We start from the raw sequence: 25,007 nt of genomic DNA on the forward strand, positions 1-25,007 counted from the left end.
CAGGGAGGTGTAATAGTCACCAGGGTGGGTCAACCAGTTGAGGGACCTCACACAGACCTTAGCGGCCCAGGTGTGCTCACGATTGAGGACCCTGATCGAGTTCCTGCTGTCTGTCTCCCAGTCAGCAGTTCTCACTCAGTGGCCCTTACCCAGTGGCACTACCCAGTGCCCTCGTCCAGTGGCCCCTGCCTAGGAGGACCAGTCAAATTTCCATAAAGCAGTACGGGTTTAAGATCCTGTGGTTCCTAAAACTATTTGTATCAATAAAAGTTCTTTTTAGAATTCCTATTGTCCACGTCAAACAGGAGACCCACTGGGTCTTAGTGGGACTTAAGAGGATTCAGCCAGTTTTCCCACTAAGCTTTCCCCTTTCAAATGGGTCCAGCAGCTTCTGGCTTTTGCTGATCCAGAGTGCGCACTGAAATGTGGACGGGAATTCGCCCCAGGCTGACTTCATACAGTTCCGACTCTAATCCATCAAAATTCTTATTCAAATTCCTACTGTCTCCATCATGCAACAAACCCACTGGGCCTTAGAGGAGCTTTAGAAAATTCAGCCACTTTCCCCCCAAAGGTTATCCCTTTCAAGTGGGTCCCTCAGAAGCTCGGCTTGCAAATTCCGGCATTTGCCGATCTGCAGTGCAACCAAAAAGTGGTCCAGATTGCAACTGAGGCTATTAGCTCGTTCTGAGTCCACTCCAGCAGAAGTTCTGATTCAGATTTCTACTGTCCACTTCATGCAACAGACCCACTGGGTCTTAGTGGAGCTTAAGCGAAATAAGCCAATTTCCCCACTAAGTTTTCTCCTTTCAAATGGGTCTCTTAGAAGCTCATCTAGTGGCTTCCGGTTTTTGCCGAGTCTGTGCGGCTTTGTTCCCACAGTTCCAATACTAAAAGTTTCGACAAAAGTTATGATTCAATTCCTGTTGTCCACGCCGCACCTCAGACCCTCCAGGTTTTAGTGGGCTCAAGAGAAATCAGCCGATTTCCCTACTAACCTTTTTCCTTTTAGGTGAGTCTCAGTGCAGCTTAGCTCAGCTCATGAATTCCAGCTTTTGTTGGGTCTGCGGTGGGACCACTGCGGGACCGCTGCAGGGCAGGCAGGCAGGACTCCGGTTTTTAAAGCTTCTAAAATAATGTATTAGCAAAAGTTCTGATTCAAAATCCTACTGTTCGTGTCAGGCTGTGATGGTCAGTCTCTGTGGAGCGTAAAGTACTCTCTGGTATCCTCTCTACGCAGGCTGCTATCCCTCTGGCTCTTCACACTGTCAAGAACACTACATTTGTGTAGATGTCACCTTGCTGTTGGCAGGGCCATCTCAAGGACCTTCTACAGAAGCGACCTTAACTGCTGCTGTGCTGATAATGACAGTCGAGGACAGGGAGCTCTGTGTAAGGCTGCCTACTACAGGTACAAAGGACTCCAGAGGATTGGACAGTGCAGAGGCAGGTGGTGGTGATGGCTGTAGTAGAGTGTGGTTTGGGCAGATCTTCAGAAAATGACCCTAGACCCTACTGATTTTGGAGGCGTTACCCACTACACAGGTGGGCTTGCTTTTTGGGCATAAGAAAAAGTTGGATGAAGCCTGTTGCTTTCTTGCTGTTCCCACAGTACCCACTAGCCTGATTCATGTGACCTCATCTGGTCATAATCATGGCTTTGACTTGCAGACTATCAAAAAGTTCAAGGGCTACAAGAAAACTTTCTAGGACAGCTTTGAATAAACCTGCTACACCTAACGACAAGGTCTGGAACAAAGAGCTGAACTTGGAGATTGATTTGTAGGCCACTCTGCCAGGTGGTGCCATGACCTTAAGCCTTGTGTGGGTTCAAGGGCTACAGTGTATGTTTTCTAGGGACTGTGAGTATTAACAATACACATCTTGATAGCCCTAAAAATGGAAATTGCCAGTGAGGATAGAAGCAAAGTAAATGTGTTTTTCTAGAAATTTACTGTGGATAAGGAGTTCAGATATCTTGCCTAGGTAGAATACAGTTCCCACCTGATTTACATTGCATTAATCTGAGATCTTCAGCTAAGTTAAAAAGATTCTCCCTATGGGGGTTCTCAGGGCCTGTCTTCACTCTCAGCAGATGATACAGTTATTGACCAGCTAACTAAACACTGGAAAATTAGAGAGATTAGATGTCATCCTGTACCTGGACTTCTTTCTGATGGAGTTGGGTTTCTTACATGCTTTGAAGAACCAGCCAGCTCACCTTTTCTCTTTATCTCTCATATCTACCACATGGAAACCAGAACTTGAAGGGTATTTATTTTTAATAATATGCTGAGATGCTGATATTATGTTAGTGGTTGTAGTTCTTTTATTTTTTTCACTTCCAAAATTTATTCTATGGCCTCTTGTTACCTCTTTAATCCCGTCTTCTTAAATAGTTGAAGTCACTTTTCAGGAACTAGACTTGGACTTTGGTTTTTGAACCTTTTTTTTCCATGAGAGAATCCTGAAGGAGTGAGAGGACCCCACATGAACTCTTTCTCTTTGATGAGGCTTGAGAGGTGGAGGAAAATGGAAGAGCTCTCTCAGCACACTATTGTGACAGCTACATGCACTTTTAAGTGAATGCAGATGTTGCCAGACAGTAAAAGGGGACAGCCAGGGCTGATGACACAAAGTCTCTGGTGCTCCTCCTCAGGCTGTATAAGGCCAACAGATGCCAGCCCACCACATCTCCACAGATTTTCATTATCTGTAGCTGGAGACTCCCGAAATCCACCGCAGCAGTCTCACTGAGCTGACCCCTTGTGTTCTCCTAGATGTGTGCATGAACACCTGTCTCTCTTTTGAGGCCCTTGTTTCGGCTTACCTCTCCCTTTTCCTTCCAGACATAGTTTGTTTTGTCATCATCAGAAAGAAATTGTTTGAATTTTTATTAGAATGTTGTGAATAAACTACTAGAAAATGAAAAAAGAAAAAGAAAGTGAACAGGACAAGGGAAATTACCAAACTCCCTCCAGAGAGATGTAGCCGTAACTGCAGAGGTAAACCTGTGGTCCTTGTTACCAGGTAAATTGGCATCTGTGCACCTGACCATTAACTGGGCCCTCCCTTTGGTGTTCTGCTTTTGCTGCTTATGGTTTAGACCCACTCTCTATCCAGCTCTCCCACTATGTGTCACGAGGCTCATAGGGTTGAGTTGCCCTTGGCCGTAAAAGGAGTGTGAATGCAGGTACTAGCAGAAATACCTGAGCAGGCTGGACCCCATAGCAGGCTAGGACATGTGGGTGAACACAGGAGAGGGAGACTAGGGGACTAGGCTTGTGGTATGGTAGACAAGTACCTCAAGCAGTAGGCCTAAGCCTGGGCAGGATATCAGCAGAGCAGAGACAAATTCAGGGTGTCTGGCAAACCATAGATGATTCTGCACTAAGTTAAGCTTTACATCTAGTAGATCTGTCCCCCAGAGGAGGTCCCAAGTTACTGAGACTAAATCCTACTTCTAGAAGCAAGAAAGAGAGACCCTGGAGAAGGAGGTCTGGCTACACAGGCAGGAGCTAAAGGAAGCCAGTGTCTGGGAACAAGCCTTCGAATGGATGTGGTGGGGTGACTATGGTGGCAGGACTGGGTGCCTAATAAGTAAGGGCTGTCATCTCTCCTTTCTCATGGCCACACTCTGCCTCCTGACTTGTAGGGATGAGTAAGTAGCTTTTGGAAAACACAATTTTTCGTTCAGAAGTGGCTCGGAGTGAGTGACTAGGGCTGGTGAATAGGGAGGGTGACATGCAAAGATAGCAGTCACCACCCTCTGTAGGAATGGTAAGTCTGGTGGAAAAAAAGAGGAGTGGCTCATCAAAAGGGAAGTCTGGGCGCTGATCTCTCTTCCCTATTTTGCATAGGCACTGTCCAGCAGGGGCCACCAGCCACAGCGTAAAACCTCTTTCTAAAAGTCCATCCACCTTCTATGGGAATGTGGAACTTACTTTGAGGAGGTCCTTTGGACTTGCACCTCTGGCTGCCTATTGCTTTGCTGGCAAATACCTGATGCCCAGCAGCTCTTCAAGGAGCTGACCCTCCATTGCTGTCTTTCCCAGTGACTCAGGTTGTGCTCTACTCTGGCCCTAGGTGAACCTGAACAAAGTGGGAGAGTATTGGTGGAGTGCCATCCTGGAGGGTGAGGAGCACATTGACATCGACAAGATCAACAAAGAGCGCTCCATGGCCACTGTGGACGAGGAGGAGCATGCTGTCCTGGACAGGCTGACCTTTGACTACCACCAGAAGCTTCAGGGCAAGCCGCAGAGCCACGAGTTGGTAGGAGCCTCAGCCTTCACCCACAGTATCAGGCACTCTGCAGCTTGCCCATGACATGTCGGGTGGGGTACAGGTGGGGTCTGCAGAGAGATGGGCTTTGTCACTGAACAAGGCAGTGCCATATCCCTCCTCTCTGCCTTTCCTTCTAGCAGCAGAATTTGAGAATTCCCTATCGCCCTTGACTCAAGCAGCCATGTGGCCATCAGAGCACCTCATAACATAGACACGACCCTCCCAGCTCACAGCACCTGTGAGGAGTGCTGAGAGAGGAGCAGAGCTGTCGACTAGGATTTGGAAATAGCTTACTAATTCTGAGCAGCCAGCCCATGCCATAAAGGCTGCACTTGCTGTGGCCTTGAGCCAGTCTTTGGGTCCCTCAGGTAGCAGTTAAGACCTGCTCCTGAGAAGTCAGTAGAGCTTGTGCACGTGTTTCTGAAAGTTGATGACTGTTATGTATGTGCACACAGCGGCTGAGCAGCAGTGCTGGGATGAGGGAAGGTCTGACAGAAGAAAATGGCCCAGCTGAAATCCACTGAGCATGCAGACTGCCAGAAGCAAGAAGAGTGATTCCTTCCACATTGACATGCTTTCTTTCTTTCTTAATATTTTCAGACCCAATCAGTGCTCCCAAGGGCACCTTATTCTTGTTGTTATTAGATGTCATCAGATCCAAACCCTGCTTTATTCTGTGCCATCCTTACAATCTCTGACACACTTGAGCCCATTGCCATAGTCACTGTGTCAATCCATCTGTTTGAGGGTCTCTCTCTCTCTCTTTCACCATCCCTCCACCTTTCCAAGCATGGTATCCCTCTCCAAGGGATAACCTCTCCTAGCAACATGCTCAAAGAATTTTATCATCCTTTGCCTCCAAAGAGCACCTTGGTTTACACTTCCTCCAAGACACATTTGTTTGTCTCTTTGGCCATCCATGGGATGTTTGGTACTCTTCTCCAACACCACAGTTCAAAGGCATCAGTTCTTCTTCTGTCATCCTTATTCATTGTCTAGCTCTCAGATGCATAACAAGTGACTGAAAAGATGATGGCCTGAATCAGGTGCACCTTAGTCCTTAGACTGACATCATTGCTCTATAGTAATTTGGACCGGCCCTTGACTACAGACTTTGTGCTACTCTCACAAAGATAGGCAGTTCTAATCCTCCAGCTATTCTGTGGGAGAAAAATGGGCATTCTCCTCCTGTGGGATTTATTGTCTCTGAACCTATGCTGAAAGGTCAGCTTATGGGTCGGTCCCGACTCAGTGACAGGCAATAACAGTGCCACAGACGTGTTCTTGTAGTGTAGTCTGCCCGGAGTTACCCTGTTAAACCAGCCACGCCTCTCTAGTGTACAAATCCACAAGTGGATCCTGAGGAGAAAGGTGGGCAGTCTCCTACAGTATGACTTACAGCCTTGGAAACCCAGTGGCTGGTCAGCTGTGCGTCAGTCCCAACTTGATGGCAGTGAGCGTGTTAGTGTCTCATGTAAGCATTTAGACTATTTAATGCACCATGACAGGGTGTTAATGACAATTAGGAGGCCAAGTTAGTACAACGGGCTTGGACTCCTAGGAGCTTTGGGCCAGTCTCAAGTTTTTATTCCCTGTAAAGTGAAAACAGAGACCTAAGAAAGCCATCAAGTCTTGTGTTTGGCGGTTTGTTTCAGAAGTACCAGACTCCAGGTTATTTGGCCGGCATTTCACTCCCAGGAAGTCCATTGTTGGTTGACCACGTGTTTGCCTCACCCGTGTTCACTTGTTGGCAAGTTCTTTCTTTCTTCTGCTCAGACCTTGGATGTGTAACTCTGCCCGTCTTGTACCTAGATGATTTAGTTTGGCTGAGGATGGAGGGCCAGCCTTAACCCGCTTCCCATCAACCAGCAGCAGGCCACAGGCATTATTAAGCCCTTGCTACTGATCAGGAGTCGTATGAACCTTGTCAAGTTCTGTCTGCAGACTCCTCACAGCACTCCTGAGAAGAAGCATGTTAATAGATAGGGAAATGCATTGTGGTCGCATTGAATTTTCCAGGTCCTACCTCTGGCCAGCCCCAGGGATTGTCTGAATCCTGGTCTGATGAAGACCTTTTTGCTGTTGTTGTTCTCGCCTGCACCTTGGTGCCTCTGTGGAAATGTGTCCCTCTCAGTGGACTCTCTCTCCAGCATTACTGTTAAGCTGGGAGCTTACAGTCAGTATCAACTCTTGTGATGATGGTTAAGGTTGTATGTCAGCTGGCTCTGCCTCTCTTCTTGGGCAGTTGGATGAGATCTGCTGTGAACACCTAATCAACTCAGAGTTTCTTTAGAGGTGAGGCCTGTACCTGGTGTGTGTGGACTACAGTGAGGCTCTCTTCTTTTGCCTAGTCCAGATCCTGCATGTGGCTAAGCACTATCTCTCTCCACAAATAAACAGAATGATCATTAGACATATAGATAGACTTCCTTGATTTTTTATTTTGCTTCCCTGGAGAACCTAGCCTAAGACAACTCTGGGAAGGCTGAAAGCCCTATTCTGTGTCCTGAGACGTCACCATGACCTTTGTTGTAGTGACTTAGTGCTTCGGGCTTGGGTCCCTCTTGGCTTACGCAGCCCATAGGCCTGCCTGTCACAGTTACAACCTAATCATGCTGTGTTTATCTGTGGCTATCAAAATGAAAGATTTGAATACCTACCACCTGGTGGGATTGCGTGCCTGTTTCCTCTTCATTCTCACCGCAGCTTGTGGAAATTATTCCATTGCATAGAAGAGGAGACAGGCTTACTGAGAAGTCTCCAGGTGCAGTACACTATCTGCAGAAGAGATTGAGATGTAGTCACAGTTTGACCTTTGGGACAAAGAATCATGTTAAGAAGATTCAGGGGAAGTCTTTGTCAGATAATGCTAACATAAAATGCTCATTGTTGCATCTGGGATAGAACGAAGTCTTTAACAGCTTTCTTTCCCCATTGAGGTTCCCTGCTCCATGAAGTAGATGTGTTACAAAGGAAATGACTTTCTGGCACCTTTCCCAGATGTGCTCAGGGTACTTTTGCAAACACTGAGATGGTATAAGGAGCGGGTGGCCCTGAATTTGTTAGGGAGAAATGCTGTTAGTTAATATTTTATTGAGTTTTGAACTGTGGTATTGGTGAACTTTGTTAATGCATCAGTGAAGACTTCTTTATTGACTTGTGAGATGTAGAAGCTAGAATGTCCTTTCACAGAAAACTCAGAAAATGCTGTTGTCTCTTTCAGTCCAAAAATGCATGGTTTTTTAATGGTTATTTTTCTTTTGGAGATTTTTTTCCCTTCTCTGAGCCACTGAAGTTTTTTTCTAATTGAGTTTCTTACAGATCATACATTGGCTTTTTTTTTTTTAAAGAAACTTGTAAAAAGTCTAAATTAAAAAGTTATACCTGCTTGTACAAAATGCTAGTGGTACCAACATAGCCAGAAAGGTGGAGGCACACTGCCGTGGAAACAAGGGAGACTCTTGGGCCTTCCGAGTGGTCTCTGCTCTGTGCGCATCATGCTGAGCTCACAGCCCTGCCTTCCTTTCCCTCCTTTCCATCCCCTGTTCCTTGGGCTTCAGTGGGCTTCTCTCACTTATATCCTTTCCTTGCATCCTTGGCTTTTACTTGTACCCTTTCCCATCCACTCTTAAGTCATTTATTCTTCCTGTTTCTGAAGCTCTCTGCTACCTCTCCTTTACCCACCGGAACACTTCCAGGAGCTGGCATGAATGACATTACCAATCATGATGACTGTTACCATGGAGCTGGCACTCCAGCCGTTTTACCTTCATGCAAGAATATTTCTGTCTTGGTTCTACTATGTCCATCCTGGGGAGCAGCTGCAGCTTCCTTTTCACCCTACGGACACTGCTAGAGTGTTGTGTTGTGGTATGGATGTAGCATGGAACCTAACGAAGCTGCCCTAGTGTGGTAAGTTCATCACACTGCTTGCTGAGGCTGACGTTATCCATACAAGGTTGCTTTAAAGGCTTTCCATGTTCCCCGAGTACCCACCAGGGTATTGGGTTAAGGATTCCACCTGGTGGTACTGACTCCTCCTCCTCTATATGGAGGTAAATAACAGTGCAACACACATGTTAAACTGTTCATTTATCCTGACCATGTTGTACACATAAGAGTGTAACCCTGTTGGCAGTCGGGAAAAAGGTTTTAATTACTCACAGACAACTTCGTCCAACAGGAAATGTCTCATCACAAGTGCTGTTTCTTGTCTCAGAATCTTTCCAGGCAGAATAGAAAGTCAGCACGAGGTGCATCCTCTTAACTCAGTGCACGCAGGACCCTGAAGGTCTTTCCCATCTGTTTTTGTTTTAATAATATTTTACTGTAATTGCAGTGTCATTGGCACAGCAGGTCAAGTTCTCGTCTGACAATTTCTACACAAGGTATTAAGAGAAGTCATTTACATTCTTCCAGTTTCTTGAACAATCTTGTTACTTCTGTTCTAGTTGTTCCATTCTCATTCATCTAGTTTCCCTGCCCCCTTCAGTCTTATCTTTGTTTCAAGCTAATTGTCGATCATTTGGTTTCACAGAAATGATTTTTTTAAGGAAGTGTAGTACTTACAGCTGATACTCAATTTTTGAGCCATTTTGCAGGGTTAGTTTGGGATCAAGGTTTGTAGAATATTTGGGAGGGGGTTCTCCGGATCTCCACCAGTCTTGTAGGTCTGTTTGCTTCTTTTCAGGAATTTGAGGTTCTGTTGTACATTTTTCTCCCTTCTTCCAGGGTCGTGTAATGTGACTTATGGTCTCAGGATAGATAAAATTGTGGTTTGTGTCAACTGTTTTTCCTTTTGAGTCTTTGCTTTCCTTTATCTTCTTTTGCTTCAGCTGAGTAGATAGCAATATTTATATTTTAGATAGCCACAGCCAACATTTTAACTTTTTGTTGTGATTTGAGTGGATGTTTACAGAGCAGATTGATACTCTATTCAGCCATTCACATACTTTGTTTTATGGCATTGGTTACAGTTCCACATTGTGTTGTCCCTCCTCCCATTGTGTCTCTCTGGTTCGTGTTTCCAGTCATCCTTCCATCCATTCCCTTATGAACTTTTGAGCTTTACCTCTGGGAAAGTACTTCCCTGTGGTCCTGCAGGGCTGAGAGGTCTTGCTCACCTTGAAGGTCTGTCTGTTGTTCGGCTGTTGGTTGTGTCAGGGTAAGTTCTATTCCAGGATCAAAGGGTGAGCTGAGACCCATAGTCTTGAGATTCCTCCAGTTTTTATCAACCAGGAGACTTAGGCATCATTGTGATTCTGCACTTCAAAGTCTCATGCAAATTGCTACTTACTTTAACAAACTAAGAACAAACTTAGAAAAGCAAGTAGCCTTTGTAGCTTGTATAATAATCTGGTCATGTTTTATTCTTGTTCTGAGGGAGCTTGAGGCTCATGATGTAGAGAGAGTTGTTTGTGAGCACAGGCCCTGACTCCCTTCAGTGAGGATTGAATCTGGACCAGTTCCCCTCTGAGATTTCATCTGCCTTACCGATTGGCACAGTCACAGAATTGAAAGCTTTGTGAATTTGCTGTGATTGCTGTGAAAAAAATGTGTTTCTAATGCCATAGATACTGTGTATTTTAAAGCATTTTATTTCGAAGTGATAGAAATACTCTTTCTTACTGTCACTGTAAATTCTTTTCCAAAAGCAAAACTTTAATCTTCATGTTTTTCCTAATTGAATTGCTTTTGAGTGGGATCTCCCCTACCAGGAAGGAGGGTGTACTCTACCAGTTTGCACTGTTCAGTCTTATCCTAGATTTTGTGACTGGTGGGGCTTAGCCATTCAGAGCTAAGAGAGGATAGTGATTTGTTTACAGTGCTGAGGGCTCAAGTTCATAAATACTCCTCTGCCCTCCCCTAACAGAGAACAGGGACTGTCCAGTGTCCTCCTGTCCTCAGATAGGGAGTGGGTCTGCAGTGTCACATCCTGCTCCCCTTCTGTCCTCACACAGGGAGTGGGGTCTGTATTGTCACACCCTGCTCCCCTTCCTTCCTTTCTCAGGGGGTGAGGACTGGCCAGTGCCAGCTCTAACAGCCTCTTCAGAAGAGTAGGACATGGGTGGGGCAGCTGACCGGGTACAGGTGGGTCAGTTGGAGAGTAGCACCAAGATGTGCTTCTTGTCACCCAGGCTCCGTGGCACAGATGCATCAGAATGTGGGAACACGTTCATTCTCTGCAGCAGGATTTGTTTTATTAGCCGGCCATTCTTTGGTGTGAGCTTAGGCACATAAAGGGCTTGCTGCAGCCTGCAGGCCTGCATTCTTCATTTGCCATTGTTTGAAAAGATGCTCGAAATCCTTTTTCCAAGAAGTCACTAATATGAATTACCTGTAAGCGTTGGGCATAATTACTATTTATATATATGTCTTTGACATGCTTGTTGCTGTATCACTTAGGTCTAGACAGGAGAGAGTACGTCCTCTTGTAAGCTGACCTGCTGGAGTCTGTGCCCTTGGCATCTTGGTGAGCCGGCAGCATTGTTCACACCACCTGGCTAGTGTGTAGCCTCTCTGCAACAAGGAACATGCCCAGCTGGGTTACGATAACCCCCTGTCGTGTACAACAGTTAGTTTCCATTACTTCCTCATAATGAGAAGGGAGAGACTGCCAGCTTCCCAGCAGCCTGGAATAGGACATTCGCTCTGGGACCAGTACACAGAGGAGGGCAAAAGGGGAGGTGTAAGGCTCAAAGCCAGTGAGCACACAGAAGTGTCCTCACTGAGGCTTCCTGTGTATGCCCTGGACTTGGTGCCCAGCTGAGCCTCCTGGCCATTGGAGGCTAGACAAGTGTACCTCTGCCCAGGTCTCCGTGATGCTGGAGAGGTAACATCTGTGTCCCGTTATGTCCAGTGATCTCCGGGATGGTCTGCAAGCTGTGCACTCCTTTTGTGTGAGAGTCTCTGTATCACACACTTACTTTCTCAACTTCTCAGGGCAGTTCCTGGCAAGGGGCCTCCTCTGTAGGGCATAATTCTGGATGGACACTTTGGATGAGCACCCATATGAATTTTAGAAAGAAATACCTGATAAAAAGGGATGTGAGCTGAACCCTGAGCAAGAGCTGGCACCTCGCTGGTGACAGGGAAATGAGGGCCAGGGAGCCTATGTTCTGCAGCAGCCAGTGGATAGACACACAGCAGCTCAGCAGCTCAGATGTGACTTTGGGAATGTACAAGCATCTGGCCGTTGGTCTGCCCCTATGAATACCCCTGGGTCCTTGATACAACAGGGAGGCCCTGTGCCTGCAATTGAATTTCTGCTCTGGGAGGTAGTGTGCTGCCTTTTGGTCATGTTTAATCTCTCTATTTTCTGTTTGTAGAAAGTCCATGAGATGCTGAAGAAGGGATGGGATGCTGAAGGCTCCCCCTTCCGAGGCCAGAGATTCGACCCTGCTATGTTCAACATCTCCCCTGGGGCAGTGCAGTTTTAGTGCCCAGAGGACCTGTGGCCCTCCAGCATGTGGAAGGCGGAAGCCACACGACGCGCCTCAGCTTCCCTCTGTCCTCTTGCATGCTAGGGGCCTTTATCTGCTCCCTGTTCACCCTTCTCCCCTGCCCTAGGCTCATCTTTTCTTTGAGGGGAAACCAGCTTGTCCCCTAAACTTGGCCCTCCTTGTGCTGCTGCTCTAAGGAGGCAGAGGGTGGACTGAGCCCTGGCCCTGCTGACAGGCACCTCCATGTGCTGGCCAGGCTGCCATCCCCACGGTAGGGCCTTCCCTCCCCTGCGTGGTACTGCTCCTGTCTGTGTGCTCTTTAGTTTGCTTCTTGTGGGCGGGTGTCATTGCTGCACAGATAGCACAAGTGCAGCCTGCAAGTGGCTCTGTGGCAGCTGACCCCTAGGTGTGGGAAAGCCTTGACTGTTGCAGCCTTTTATGGTGTGTTTCCATGTCATTCTGCTTATCATTTTGCTCTGCTCCCTGCCTTGCCTCAGTGCCTCATTGGCACAACAGAAATGGAAGTCCTGGCATCTGCATTTGTCGATGTCTGTCTTTGCCAGTTCTAGATGTCAAGAGAGAAAGCCCTGAGCTCTGGTCTCAAGGCCCTGGTGCAGTAAGGATTCTGTCTGTGCTGTAAGACATCCCTCTGTTCATACTCAAGACATCCCGTGAGCCAGCACTGCCCACCACAGCACTGCTCAAACATACCTGGCTCTGTCTAGCAGACCACATCTGTGAGCCACAGCGTTTGACTCCTGTTCATCTCTGCTTTGATTTTGCATGAATGGCAAGCTCTGCCTTCACGAAAAGGCTTGAGGTCAGGGTATATGCAAGAGACCATGGCATCAGCCCTGGAAGCTAACCACTGTGCCCTGGGACAGTCCTTGGATTGCTTAAGGATCTATCTCTCCCTCTGTAGTGGTGGAGAAGTCCACTTTTCTGCCAGCACTGGTTACAGAACTTATACCTCCACACTGACCACACCTCCACACAGGAGTACTGGCTGCTCTCTTCCTTCTATGTCACCTACAGCCCTTGGTAGGGCTAAATGGACAGCTCAGGTCTACTTAAGTGTGGAGAGAACAGCCTTGAGTCAGCTTACCGGAGCAAGAGCAGAGCCTCTTCAAGAATTCTCTCAGTCCCCTTTGTGGCCCTGGAAACACCAGCCCAGAGCCTGGCAGCCCTTTATGTGGAGCCTCCCCTGAGCATATGCTGTTTGTGTCATCAGGGTTCCGGCAGGCCTTACTGACAGGAACCGGAGTGAGGAGATGTAGTAACCAAGAGAAAGCAGCTTACTTTAGGGGAGAGTTTTCTATCTACCACTTGGGCTGCAGTAACCTCTGGCCACTTCCTGCCTCCTTGTCTCAGGCCTCAGCCAACAGGTGAGGCCTTAATGAAGTAATTTCCTGGACAGATTTCTGGCCATCAGTGGCCGTTAACAGCCTCACCCCCAGCAACTCTTTCTAGGAAACTACCCACGTCCTCCCTGGACCCAGAAAAGCTGCTGTGGTATCATGATATCAAGCCTTGACATCACCCCCATAGACTGTGAGCGTCCTTCTGTCCCCATCAGTCACCAAAGCCATGTGCCAGAGTTCTGGGGCTTCAGTAGAGTGTTTGACAAGTGGGCACACTTGTCACCTGCAAGGGGGTGGCACTGTTTGTGCTGGAGTCTGAGGAAGTCTTTACCACTCCTTCCCAGCATGACAGACTCCTCCAGTGTGCATATTTGTCACACACTGGCTTTTGCTGTGCCATGTGTGTGTACATATGCATGTATGCGTGCTTCACGCCTTCTGTTAATGTGTTTCCCATCTTCCCTGTAGTTCACTAAGGGGCCACACACCTGTGAGGGGGCTTCCAGGGGCGTGATAAGGTGGGGTGGCATGCATTGTACCTCAGTCCTTTGGAAGACTGTGGAGTCATTTACTTCCATGGTGGATTGTCTTCCTTTAGCCCAGATTCTGTTCTCTAGGGTTTTGTTTGCTCCTTGTTTTCCACCCTGCTTTAACAAAACAGCAGAGACGAGAAAGTGACCTTGGGGAGCTAGTGGCCATGCTTGGTACACACCAGGAGTGTCCTCTATGTGAGGGGCACTGCCCTGCCTGCCCGCCACCCTGGAGAGCATCTCTGCCCACTCAGCTCAGACCTGGGTTTGGGTGCACACTGCTTGTTTTTTCTTTTTGGACAGGACAGCAGCAGTTTGACCACTAACCCCATCAGCTGAGGCTTGGAGGATGGCAGGGCAGCTCGCTCCGGGTCCAGGCGCCCAGGAGAGGGGTGTTCAGCTAGTTGCATTCTCAGTGTCTTTGTTGGTTTGCAATAAATCTGTGCTAAAGCAGCTCTGCGTCTAAGTGTGACATTGCTCCCAAGGCAGTCCACATTTGTGGTTTTGCCTCTCAACTCCTGGGTGAAGAAAACATGAAATGAGGATCCTGGGAAGGTGCAACCCAGCCTGTCCATATTTTTGTGGTGCTTGTTTCTATGGGACTGCCCAGCTTCTGAAAGTCCAAGTAGCTTCTGGTCAGGCAAGTAAAGAGAAAGGGAGCCAGAGATTGTCACCTGGACTCCTGAGTTGAAGACAGGGCTGGGAGTGCTCCACTGGAGGGCTGACCTCCTTGTGACAACAGAGATAGTCTCTGCCCTTCCCTCCAGCATTCACCATATCCTAACTGACTAGGCCCTCAGCTTCCCCAGGCCTTCACTTCACTTCTTATACCATTTCCTCCCTCTCTGTAGTCTAAGTACCAAGAGATTCTACCAGGTCTTTTCTGCCTCCAAAACAGAAGCACTGCCCCAGTCAGGCCCTCCCCCCATAATAACATTGCCCCAGCCTGAAGCCCTCCCCCAACAACACTCCCTCAGCCTGCCCACCCCATCCTCCCACAGCACTGTCCCAGCCAGCCCCTCAACTCCCCACAGCACTGCCCCAGCCAGCACCCCCACTACCCACAGCACTGCCCTAGCCAGCCTCCCATCCTCCCACAGCACTGCCCCAGCTAGCCCCCCATCCTCCCACAGTACTGCCACAGCCAACACCCCCACTACCCACAGCACTGCCCCAGCCAACCCTCCTACTCCCCACAGCACTGTCCCAGCCAGCACCCCTGACCACTTCAGCACTGCTTCAGCCAGCCCCTTCATCCTCTCACAGCACTGCCTCAGCCAACCCCGCATTCAACATTGCCCTGGCCAGCTCCCTCACCCACCTTCAGCACTGCCCCGGCCAGCCCATTCCACCCTCCCACAACACTGCCCCAGCTAGCCCTCACCTCAAGTTTCCCAAAACACTGCCCCAGCCAGGCCCCCCACCCTCCTCAGCAACATTGCCCCAGCCAGCCCTTTTTATCCCCCTACAGAACTGTCCCAGCCAGTCTCTCCGTATCTTCCCAACAACACAGCCCCAGCCAGCAACACCTACTCTCTATGGCACTGCCCCAGCCAGACCCCCTCAGCTTCCCCGACAAAACTGCCCCCAGCCAGCCCCCCCCCATGGCACTGCCCTAGTCAGCCCCTTCACCCACGACATTGCTTTAGCCAGCCCCTCCCACTGCACTGCCCTAGGCAGTACTCCCTCAGGCTCCCGAATTCCAGCACCCTGTGACACATCTATGGCAGGTGTCTTGTCCTTGTCTGTGTGAGCAATACTTGAAGGCTAAATAATGGGGCTGCCACTGAACCAGAAATCTGTCTTTTAATCATTTACCCCTAATGAGCACAGATGGGAAAAAGACAATTTGTGTGGAAATAGGTTCAGAGGCATCAGCTACTGTTTAAAGAACTTGGTGCCTGGAACACTCGACTACCCCCCTCAGCTCTGTTCTCCTGGCGGGTTGCTGGTAATTATACAGCTGAACACAGGACAGTGCGGAACCAGAGGGCCCCAATACAGAGGGTGGCCACATCTCCAAGAAAGAGCAGAGACCCAAAAGATGAAGGACTGCCACTCCCTGAGGGAGAGGGTCCATGCAACTCCCCAGAGCCTGGTTGCTCCTTGGAACTGAAAGATTGTGGAGCCAGCTACAGGCACCAGCCTGACAGGCAGGGAGAACAGACTCCTTCCCCACCTGCACGGCCAGTCATTCCAGGACTGTGGGACTGAAGGAAAATATTGTCACTTTAGAGTCCGCATTCCTTCAACTCATCCCAGAAAATAGTGTTTTGTTTTATTCCTGTGGAGCACACCAGCATTCATATCCAAGTCCCTGACTTCTGACACAGCCTGTTGTGTGCTGTGCAAATATGGACACCTTGTGTGGAGCCTGGCCTTGTTCCTCAGTACCCATTGGGGCCTGCAGCGTTACCCGGAGCATTTCCTCACAGTGGTGGAGCTCTGGCCCAGCTCCAGGTTATGTCATAGCAGCTGGGAACTTGAGAGCTTGTGAGTAGACTGAGTCACCCTGGAAGCTGTGAGCAGTGTGATGTGCTGCTAGTGACAATCCAATTGAGTACTGTGTCTGCCCTGTGTCCAGGTGCCAGACACCAGTCAGGCTGTATTCACACAGACCTTGTATGCCATCTTTGCATTGGCCATTTAAGTCCTGGGAGAGATGCCGGCCCAGGAGCCATGGTCCTGCTTCCCATGAGCATTCTCCACCTAGGACTTAAAGCCTGGAGCTGCATAGAAAAGTTATAAGGAGATTTTTTTGGTCCCAGCTCCACTGTTGACTGTGACCACAGAGAAGTGGCTTTTCAGGTTTACATAACTGGTACAAGAGGTGCCTGGACCCAGCACAAGGCCAGTGCTGAATTTACTTAACAGACATAGACACCCCACCCCCCCACCCCCCTCCGCAGAGAGCACTGAGTTCCCCTGCTTGGTCACTTTGAGGGGCCAGACAGGCAGTCTTTTGCCTCTTCATGGTTTCTATCTGGCAGCCCCTCCATGGCCTGCTGGTTCACCTCATTTCACCTTGTTTCTAGGATTAAACTAGTCTGCATTTGAGACTCTGCACTCAGGTTCTGTTGCAGTGAAAATGTCCCACAAATGAGGACTCAGGGACCCTAGCTGAAGGGAGCTCAGCCACTGGCCTTGCTTTTTGGCTGGCTGTCCTCTGCCACTCCTGTGCCACCCTCTACACCCGCTCTGATACTGCTTGGAATTCGAGTGAAGACCTACAGAGATCCCACCCTAGTGGACTATCCTGTGCTGGCCCCATTCCTGTCACCACAGTTTCCTGAGCCTCAGGTGAGCCTCTGGGTTCAGGATCCTGGACATTTCCACTGTTATTGTTAGGTACTATCAAGTCAGTTGTGACTCATGAACAACAGCTCTGAACACTCAGCTGCCCTATTCTGTGCCATCCTCAGCATCTCCAACATACTTCAGCTCATTGTTAAAGTTACTGAGTCAATCCATCTCATTGAGGGTCTTCCTCTCTTAAGCTGATCCTCTACCTTTCCGAGCATATTCTCCAAGGAGTGACCCATCCTAACCACATGCCGTAAGTAAGTGAGATGGAGTTTCACTGTCTTCACCTTCAGGGAGCACCCTGATTACACTTTCTCCAGGACAGACTTGCTCATTCTTTTGGCCGTCCTTGGGTGTTCAGTACTCTTCTCCAGTACCACAGCCCAAAGAACACATCCATCTAATGCCATCCTTCATCATTGTCCAATTTTCAGATGCATAGCAAGTAATTTAAAAGACCATGTCTTAGATCAGGTGCACCTTAGTTTTTTTTTTTGTTTGTTTGGGTTTTTTTTAGAATAACAAAAAATATTTTACTAAAACATAAGATTTACAGAAGTTTCCAGACAAGCCATACAAAATGGTCACAAGCTTTTTTTCTTGAAGGGAGGATTCTACATTTGACAGCAAAGTCACAATGTTATTAGTGAGGGCTGTGATGTTTGTTTAATGTTCCCATTTTGGTTCAAACAATCAAGCTTGTCCATCTACAGCGTCTAAATAAAGTTAGACTTGGCTAGAGGGTATATTCTAAAGAACAACTGGTTAGCTGCTTTTAACCAATGCAATTAGATCACCATAAGAAGGGGGAAGGGAGCCCATAAATTTAAAATAAAGTTACCTCCCCCTAAAAAAAAACCAAAACAAAAAAGTAAAACACCCACATCCCTGCAGCTAACCCTGACTACTACCTTCATTCACAGTGCTTTATACTTAAAACCATGATGGGGAAAGAAATGAATAAAAGCAGAGAGGGGCCACTGCTTTTAAACGTTTTGCAACAATCCAGATGATACTTCTAGCCTCTGCTCATGCTTTACAACAGGAATCAGGACAAGACAGATTTGCTAATGTGCATTGCACCTTAGTTTTTAAACTGGCCTAGTGGAGCTGCACTGCCAACCCAGAGGCACACGGTTTGAATCCACCAGCTGCTTCATGGGAGAAAGATGGGCATTCTCCTGTGTGATTTACAGTTTCTGAAAACCTGCTGGAGGGTCAACTGTGACTTGGCTCCCACCCAACAGTACACAACATTTCTACCAATAGTATTAGGATATACTGTGAAGTGCCTTCTAACAGCAACTCCCAGCTCAGGTGTTCATGTGATAATTGAGAAGCAAGTGACCCAGCAGATTGGATTCAGATTCTGTCTCCAAAGGTCCCTGCTGAGCCAGCCTGCTGCTATGAGAGGTAGGCATAGGAAAATTGGATGAGTATTGAGGAATTTGAGAATACGGGGCCTGGGGAGCTGCTTATCCGAAGTGTTAGCTTGACTTGTAGGAATTGAGATCGAGTGCTCTGATGGAGGCTTGACAGCTGTAGTCTTCTAGAAAGTAAAATGTAGAATGACTTCATATGTGAATGGTGAAGCTGAAGCCAGATGGTGACAATATCTTTCCTCAGGGTGTTTCAGGCATAACCAGTCCCCATTAGCAAAGAGGCCTCTCAGCCACTGGCCTGGTCCTAGGCTTCAGCTGAGGAGAGATTTCTGTAACCTGAGGAGGACTTTCTAAACAGTGTTAGCAGGAGATTTAGGTGAGGGCTGGGCAACAGTGAGTGCTCCTGATGAGAACATCTCAGTAGAGAAGGGAGCAGGTACCATCTGGCAACCCTCCCCCTGCTCCACCATGCACAGAACCAGGGCTCACTGGAAATCTGGTAGAACTGTGGCATTGTGGTAGCCCCTTCAGGCGGGGAGAGCTGGTAGCAGAGTGCATCTGTGCTCGGTACTAGTTCCTTCCCTCTCTAGCTTAGAGGAAGGAACTTTATAGGTCTCCACTTATATTAGCCAGTTTGCACCTACCTCACTGCACCTCCACTCTGTGGAATCCCAATCTCCGATGGCATGGCTCCCAGGAGGTACTCAGCTTCTGCACACACAGCCAAGAAGGCTGGGCCTTCTAGACCTCAGAGAGAGTGCATGGACTTCACATCCAGGACTCATGCCTGGAGACAGGAGTGATGGAAGAGACCATACCAACTGTTGGATGGCCTACCTACTAATGCAAAGTCATACCCACACCAAGGAAACCCCAACAACTTAAAAGAGTAGTTCACAGGCCGGCCAGCCCTCATGCTGCAGATGAGATCAAGGACCAGGGGCAGCATGTGGCCTTCCCAGACTCCCTGAAATGAGTAGATAGATAACAGTAGATAGCACCAGGCTCATCCTTGGTGGTAGGTGCCTAGAGGGATGTGGCAGCACCCAACTGCCCATTGGTTCAGCCAGCCACACTGCCTTCACCCTGAACTCTGCACTAGCCCCCCCCCCATGGAAAGTTTTGTATACCAAAAATCCCAAAACAGGCAATAGACTTAAATATGTAATTGGATTAAGCCAGACATACAAATAAAAACTAGTTGCTGAATTGATTCTGACTAAGGGACTCCATGTATATGCTGTATGCTGTGACCATTATTCCAGAAGCCTGTGGTCAGGGCTTGCTTTGGAGCTCTAGTAGCCCCCTCAGATGCAGTGGAATAAAGCAGTTCATCAATGTTGAAGCTGCAGAAAACCAGTGTGGGCCATAGTGAGGGGTATATTTTTATTTATGTTAACATGATGTTTGAGGAAATTAACATGCATGGTATCTTTGCTGCCCCACACTAGTAGACCCATGTTTCTCTGCATGCAGTTCTCCAAAGAGCTAAAGTAATGCAATCCCCTTAGAAGGGGCTATGTCCCCATGGATGACTGTTGAGAGCATCGCCACGGCCTTGTATCTGGGAAGAAGCACTTGGTAAGCCATTAAGGTGGAATAGTCAGATGGTCACCAGTTTTAATTTTAAGTTTGTGTCTTACCGACTCCTTAAAGTTCATCTACCTTGAGCTACCAGTCCAATGGGAATCCTGCAATTTTTTATGTTGTGGGCAAAATGCATGAGAGGAAGAACCTACAGTGCCAAAGAGTTGTGTTCTCTGAGTGGAAGTTGGTCCCCTCCATCAAAAGCCTCTTATCTCTCCCAGAAAGGAAATGCAGGAAGGAAAAGACAGCCCCCACCCCACCCTCTATGTAGAATTTGGTCCCAGAACTTTGAGGCCTCCGTTTCCATTGCTGAAGTGTCACTGTCGGTGGCATTCATCCACAAGGGTGCTTGAACTACAAGGCTCCTGAGTATCCCTCTGCCTCCCACCTCTGTTCATTGTCAGGTTGATGCAGGCATTACCAGCATGGACTTGGGAAGAAGTGGCCCCTTCCCTGGATACAGCCTCTGGTGCAGCCTTCCAGTCTAGGCTGGGTTACACCTCCGGCTGCATGAGCAGCCTTAGGCCCTTGATCTGTGGTGTTTGTCTCAGCACAGACTGTCTGATATGAAGCTCACTCACTTAAAAACAGGCATTATGATTATCATAAGAGTTTGGAATGAGGGTTGCAGAGTGGAGTATACTCGGGGTGAGGGTGGGAGGGTGCGGGGGGATTGTATTCCAATGAAGGAGTTTTGCTTTTAACGAAGAGCAAACTGGAGGTAGGGGTGGGGCGGGTGGGGAGAAAAGTGCAACAATGAATGAATGGAAATCCACAATCTCTGTAAATGTTCAATGAAATTAATAATAAAATGGAGAGAAAAAAACAAAATAGCTTCCGGAAACCCGCTGGAGGATCCAACTCAATGGTACGTAACAACATGCATTATCTAAGACAAAAACGTGGTTTACTGTGACTGGGAAGGTGTACCCCAGTTAGAAGATTTGGAGATCGCTTTTATAGGAACTCTCATATAGCATCAACTAACTCTCAGTAGAACGATTTCACTGCCGTCAAGTTGATTGTACTCCTCGCGACTTTCATTGGCTCTCTGAGGCTGCCAGTCAGTTGTAAGCATCTTTGTCCAAGGAGACTTTGGGGGATTTGAACAACCAGAGAATCATAGCCTTTTGATTAACAGTGAGACACCCTCTTTCAAACTGAGCCACGGACAGAACAGAGACACAGACCAGAGTCCTGTGCAGCACAGCCTGGGGCGCTGTATATGCTTATTAGGCTGTCAGGATACCTGTCTGAATTTTTGTCCGTTTTCTATTACTGTTCGTCTTTTATGGTTGATTTGTAGAAGTTACAGTTTTCACAGAATTCCCCAGTCACTGAAACTTTTTCTGTTTTTTATTATGAGAGACCAACTCCTGATGTATGGCCATTAAAAGGGCAGTTTTGGGGATGGGACCTTGTGGAGAGGCCCACCTAAGACCACCAGAGCCCCAGTCTTGCCCATCTTGAGTCCTACAGTCTTGGAGCCACATCTCTCCAGCCAAGCCTTTGCAGGAGCCCCTCAGGGACAGTGAGCCTGAGAAGCCGTGAGTCAGGGAAGGACCACCAGGTTTTACAGGAGGTGGCAGCAGAACCTTCCCGCCCCAGACAATCCGGGTCCAAGATTTCATGCTTTTCCTCCTCATTTTTCCATTAAACCAAGGCACCAAAACAGCCCTTGGAACCAATTTGGCATCTATAAATAGCAGTGAAAACTGGTTCTCTTTACTCTTAGAATCAACCTCACTCTCAACCTTAACTATACTCACCTCCATGGGCGGCCCTGGTATATCCCTGTGATGTCCTCCAGCACTGGGAACATCTGGTCGTCTGTGCCAGCATCTCTGTGGGCAGCCGGGGTGTATCCTTGTGACAATCTCCCAGCACCAGGAACACCCAGTTGTCTGAGTGCCGGCCTTTCTGTGGGCAGCCCTGGTGTCTCGGCTGTGTCCCCTAACATCGGGAAGTGTCTGGTCATTCTGACCAAGTGCTGGCCTCTATGCCTGGTGCACTGTGTCTGTGAACAGGATATTGACTGGCTGAGTGAACAAATGCCAGTCCCACTGCACACTGACCTGACTTTGGAAGGGCGGGTAGGGAATATCAAGTGATTTGGTTGTAGGGCAAAGAGCCCTTTTGTCTGATACATCCAACTTCTGAGGGAACTCCCTTCACCTGAGGCTTCAGGACACACTGACCATTGATGCCTGTATGTCAGACAAGCTGGTCAGAGGATACATAGCCACAATGCTGACCAGGCCAGCTGTGGGAGGGGCCACGCATGGGAGATTCAGCAGGTAGGATGGAGGATTACTTCTGTAAGGGAAGTCAGCTCTGGCCCTTGGTGTCAGGATGTCCTGGAGCTTCTCCCTGAGATGTGCTATCAGATAGGGGTCTGATCACCTGGTGACAACTGAGTAGGGTCTAGGGCACCTTACTGTTGGTTCTGGGACCCAGAAGTGTCAGCCTCCCCTGTCCTTCCTGTACCTGTGGAACACACCTGCAGGATGAGCCATGCAGCCTTGGGACTCCCTGCTGCCTTCCTGCTTGATCCTTGTGCTGCCCCAGGACTGGCTCTGCCAGGGGGAGGCACCACATCAAGGCTGTAGGGCCTGTAGACTCGCCAGGCTCCAGGCAACCTGCACTTAACTATGTGCACAAATAGAAGAATTACATTTAAATATACACAGCTCTTTTGATCTATAATTGCAGTTTCTAGAATTTTTATCCTAAAAACATAATCTTAAAAATGTTTTAAAAAGACAATCTCAGATGCACTGAGTACTTTAGTATTAGAAAATTTAAAAAAAAAAAATAAGTAGTCACAAGAGGCAAATGCTTAAGGAATGATGCTGTAACCATTAAAAATTTCAGAAGTTTTTTATGCTATATGTGAAAAATTTCAAACCAAACATAGTGGTATCCCAATTTTATGAAAATGATCCAGAGGAAAAGAAAATGATAAAAAGGTATGTTCATTACATTGCTATCCTCACTGGTTGTCTAAATGATCCAGATCTATGGGAGCGGGTACACATGGATTATTGATACCCACAGTCACGGAGAGGCAGAATATGCAGCACCTTTGTAGAGAATTAGCACACAGCTTTCCATGCTGCATCACAGATAGTGCATAGAAGCCAGTGCTCACTCTTAAAAAGATCATGGGTTAGGGATCCATGACACTCTTGTCACTTAGCCTGGCATGTCGCTTCACTGTCTGCATCCTTCACTGCTCCTCTAACGCTCAGTCAATGTAGGGCTTTGTAGGAATGTCATACGCCACAGCCAGGACCCCTCCACCTAAGACAGGATGTCCCTCCCACCACAGCCAGGATTCTCCCCCCACACACCTCTGCCAAGACCCCCTCCACCTAAAACAGGACACCCCTCCCACCTCAGCCAGGATCCCCCTCACCTCAGCCAGGATCCCCCTCACCTCAGCCAGGACCTCTGCACCTCAGCCAACACTCTCCCCCTTTCAGGCAGGATTCTCCCCTCACCTAAGCCAGCACTCCCTTTCCCCTTCAGCTAGTATCCCCCCTCACCTCAGCCAGGACCACAGCCAACATCCCCCCTCTTCAGGTAGGGTACACCCTAACCTCAGCCAGGACCCCCTCCACCTCAGCCAGGATTTCCCCTCACCTCACCCAGGACCCCCTCCACTTAAGACAGGATGCCCCTCCCACCTCAGCCAGGATCCTGTACTTCCTCCAGATTCCTTGCTCTCGGATAGACTTTCTGCTGGTTTCCACGCCACTTGCTACCTGGAATGCTGCTAAAGCCCCAGCATGTTACCACTTCTCAGACCTTTTTGCAGCTACTTTGCTTGGCAGATAAAGGCTTCTGGTTCTGACCTCTGCTGCTGTTTTCTCCACAACCTGCCTTCTACCAGGTCCTGGGTTCCTTGTGGTGAGTCTTGTAATATCTTAATCCCAGTTGATGACTACACTCTCAGACATATATGCAGGGTGGGCTTTTTCTTGAGTGCTGGCCTTCCACGTTCCTGGGGCACATGCACACCCCTCTGGAGTCTCAATGGTCACAACCTCCAGCCTGGAACACTCCATGGGCCTCCTGAGGCATGATCCATCTTGTCAATATCCCTTTGTTGGCTTGGCCCTCCCTTATTGGCCTTAGTTATGGTCTTCTCAGAGCCCAAGACTAAATAATTCACTGTAAAGAGGCTCCATACCCCACAGTTAATCTCTGGGATGTGGGATTATGGAGTAATCTTTATTTTCTGGAGTGTCTAGGTGACAATGAACAACTGACATTTGATTGCTAACCAAAAGGTCAATAGTCTGACTCCAAGTGGAGGTGCCTAAGAAAAAAGGGCTGGCAGTCTCCCCACCCCTCACCCCAGGCTTTGAGAACTGGTGGCCGCTGCACTATGGACAGCCCTCTGCCATCCACAGCCATGCCCTGAGGCAGAACCCCATTGATAGCTGCTCATTGGTTTGGGATTTAATGGGGTTTCCCCTTTTGTCCTCTGTAATTTTTTACTTTGTTTTTTGAATTTTTTTCAGTACATAAAATCATGATGAAGATGATTTATTTTTGTAGAAAAGAGTGACTTCTTGAACATTCTCCCTTAATTGATGGTGCTAGAATTATTTGAGAATAGATAGTGAGGATGTGAAGATTGCAATAATTGTCTGCATTGCACATATAGAAGCTTTTAATATGGGATATGTTAAAAGTATATGTTATGTTTTCACCACAACAAAAAAATTCTCAAAACCTACAAGAAGGACAAAGAGTGCATATTCCACTCCACCCTCTACCATCTAACCGTAGTTTGGTGGCCTGCAGAGAGGTGGTGCATTTAGGAAGCCAGCCACGCCTGCCATTTCGTCTCTGTGAATGCTTGTGGACTGCCCTCAGCCTTGGAGGACCTGGGAGGCAGAGAAACGTCTGTCTTGGGTACGTTGAGTCAGTGAGACACTGTCAGCCAGGACTGAGTGGAAGCAGAAATGTAAGTTTACATTTCTGTGCTATGACCAGAGAACGCAGACTAAGATAGGAAAGGCATGATGCCAGGTGAGTAGAGAGGAACAAGAAGGCAAACAAAGAGGCCGAGAACTCGATTGTCTATGCCTTCAACTTTTAAAG

At 48.1% G+C, this 25,007-nt stretch overlaps 1 protein-coding gene and 1 pseudogene across 1 annotated transcript in view; both read left to right on the plus strand.

Annotated features, from left to right (window-relative positions):
• The window catches only part of NUDCD3 (NudC domain containing 3), a 316,694-nt gene extending 304,968 nt beyond the window's left edge, over positions 1–11,726 (plus strand). The window contains exons 5-6 of the mRNA XM_006892146.1: positions 4,087–4,275; positions 11,616–11,726. Coding sequence (XP_006892208.1) covers positions 4,087–4,275; positions 11,616–11,726 — 300 coding nt within the window. The remainder of the gene's footprint in view (positions 1–4,086; positions 4,276–11,615) is intronic.
• An 8,098-nt stretch (positions 11,727–19,824) lies between these two features.
• Positions 19,825–25,007, plus strand: part of LOC102844507 — an 11,520-nt pseudogene continuing 6,337 nt past the window's right edge.

This window comes from Elephantulus edwardii, unplaced genomic scaffold (assembly GCF_000299155.1).
Source record: "Elephantulus edwardii isolate Elephantulus edwardi_28Jun2011 unplaced genomic scaffold, EleEdw1.0 scaffold00111, whole genome shotgun sequence".
NCBI classification, from domain to species: domain Eukaryota; kingdom Metazoa; phylum Chordata; class Mammalia; order Macroscelidea; family Macroscelididae; genus Elephantulus; species Elephantulus edwardii.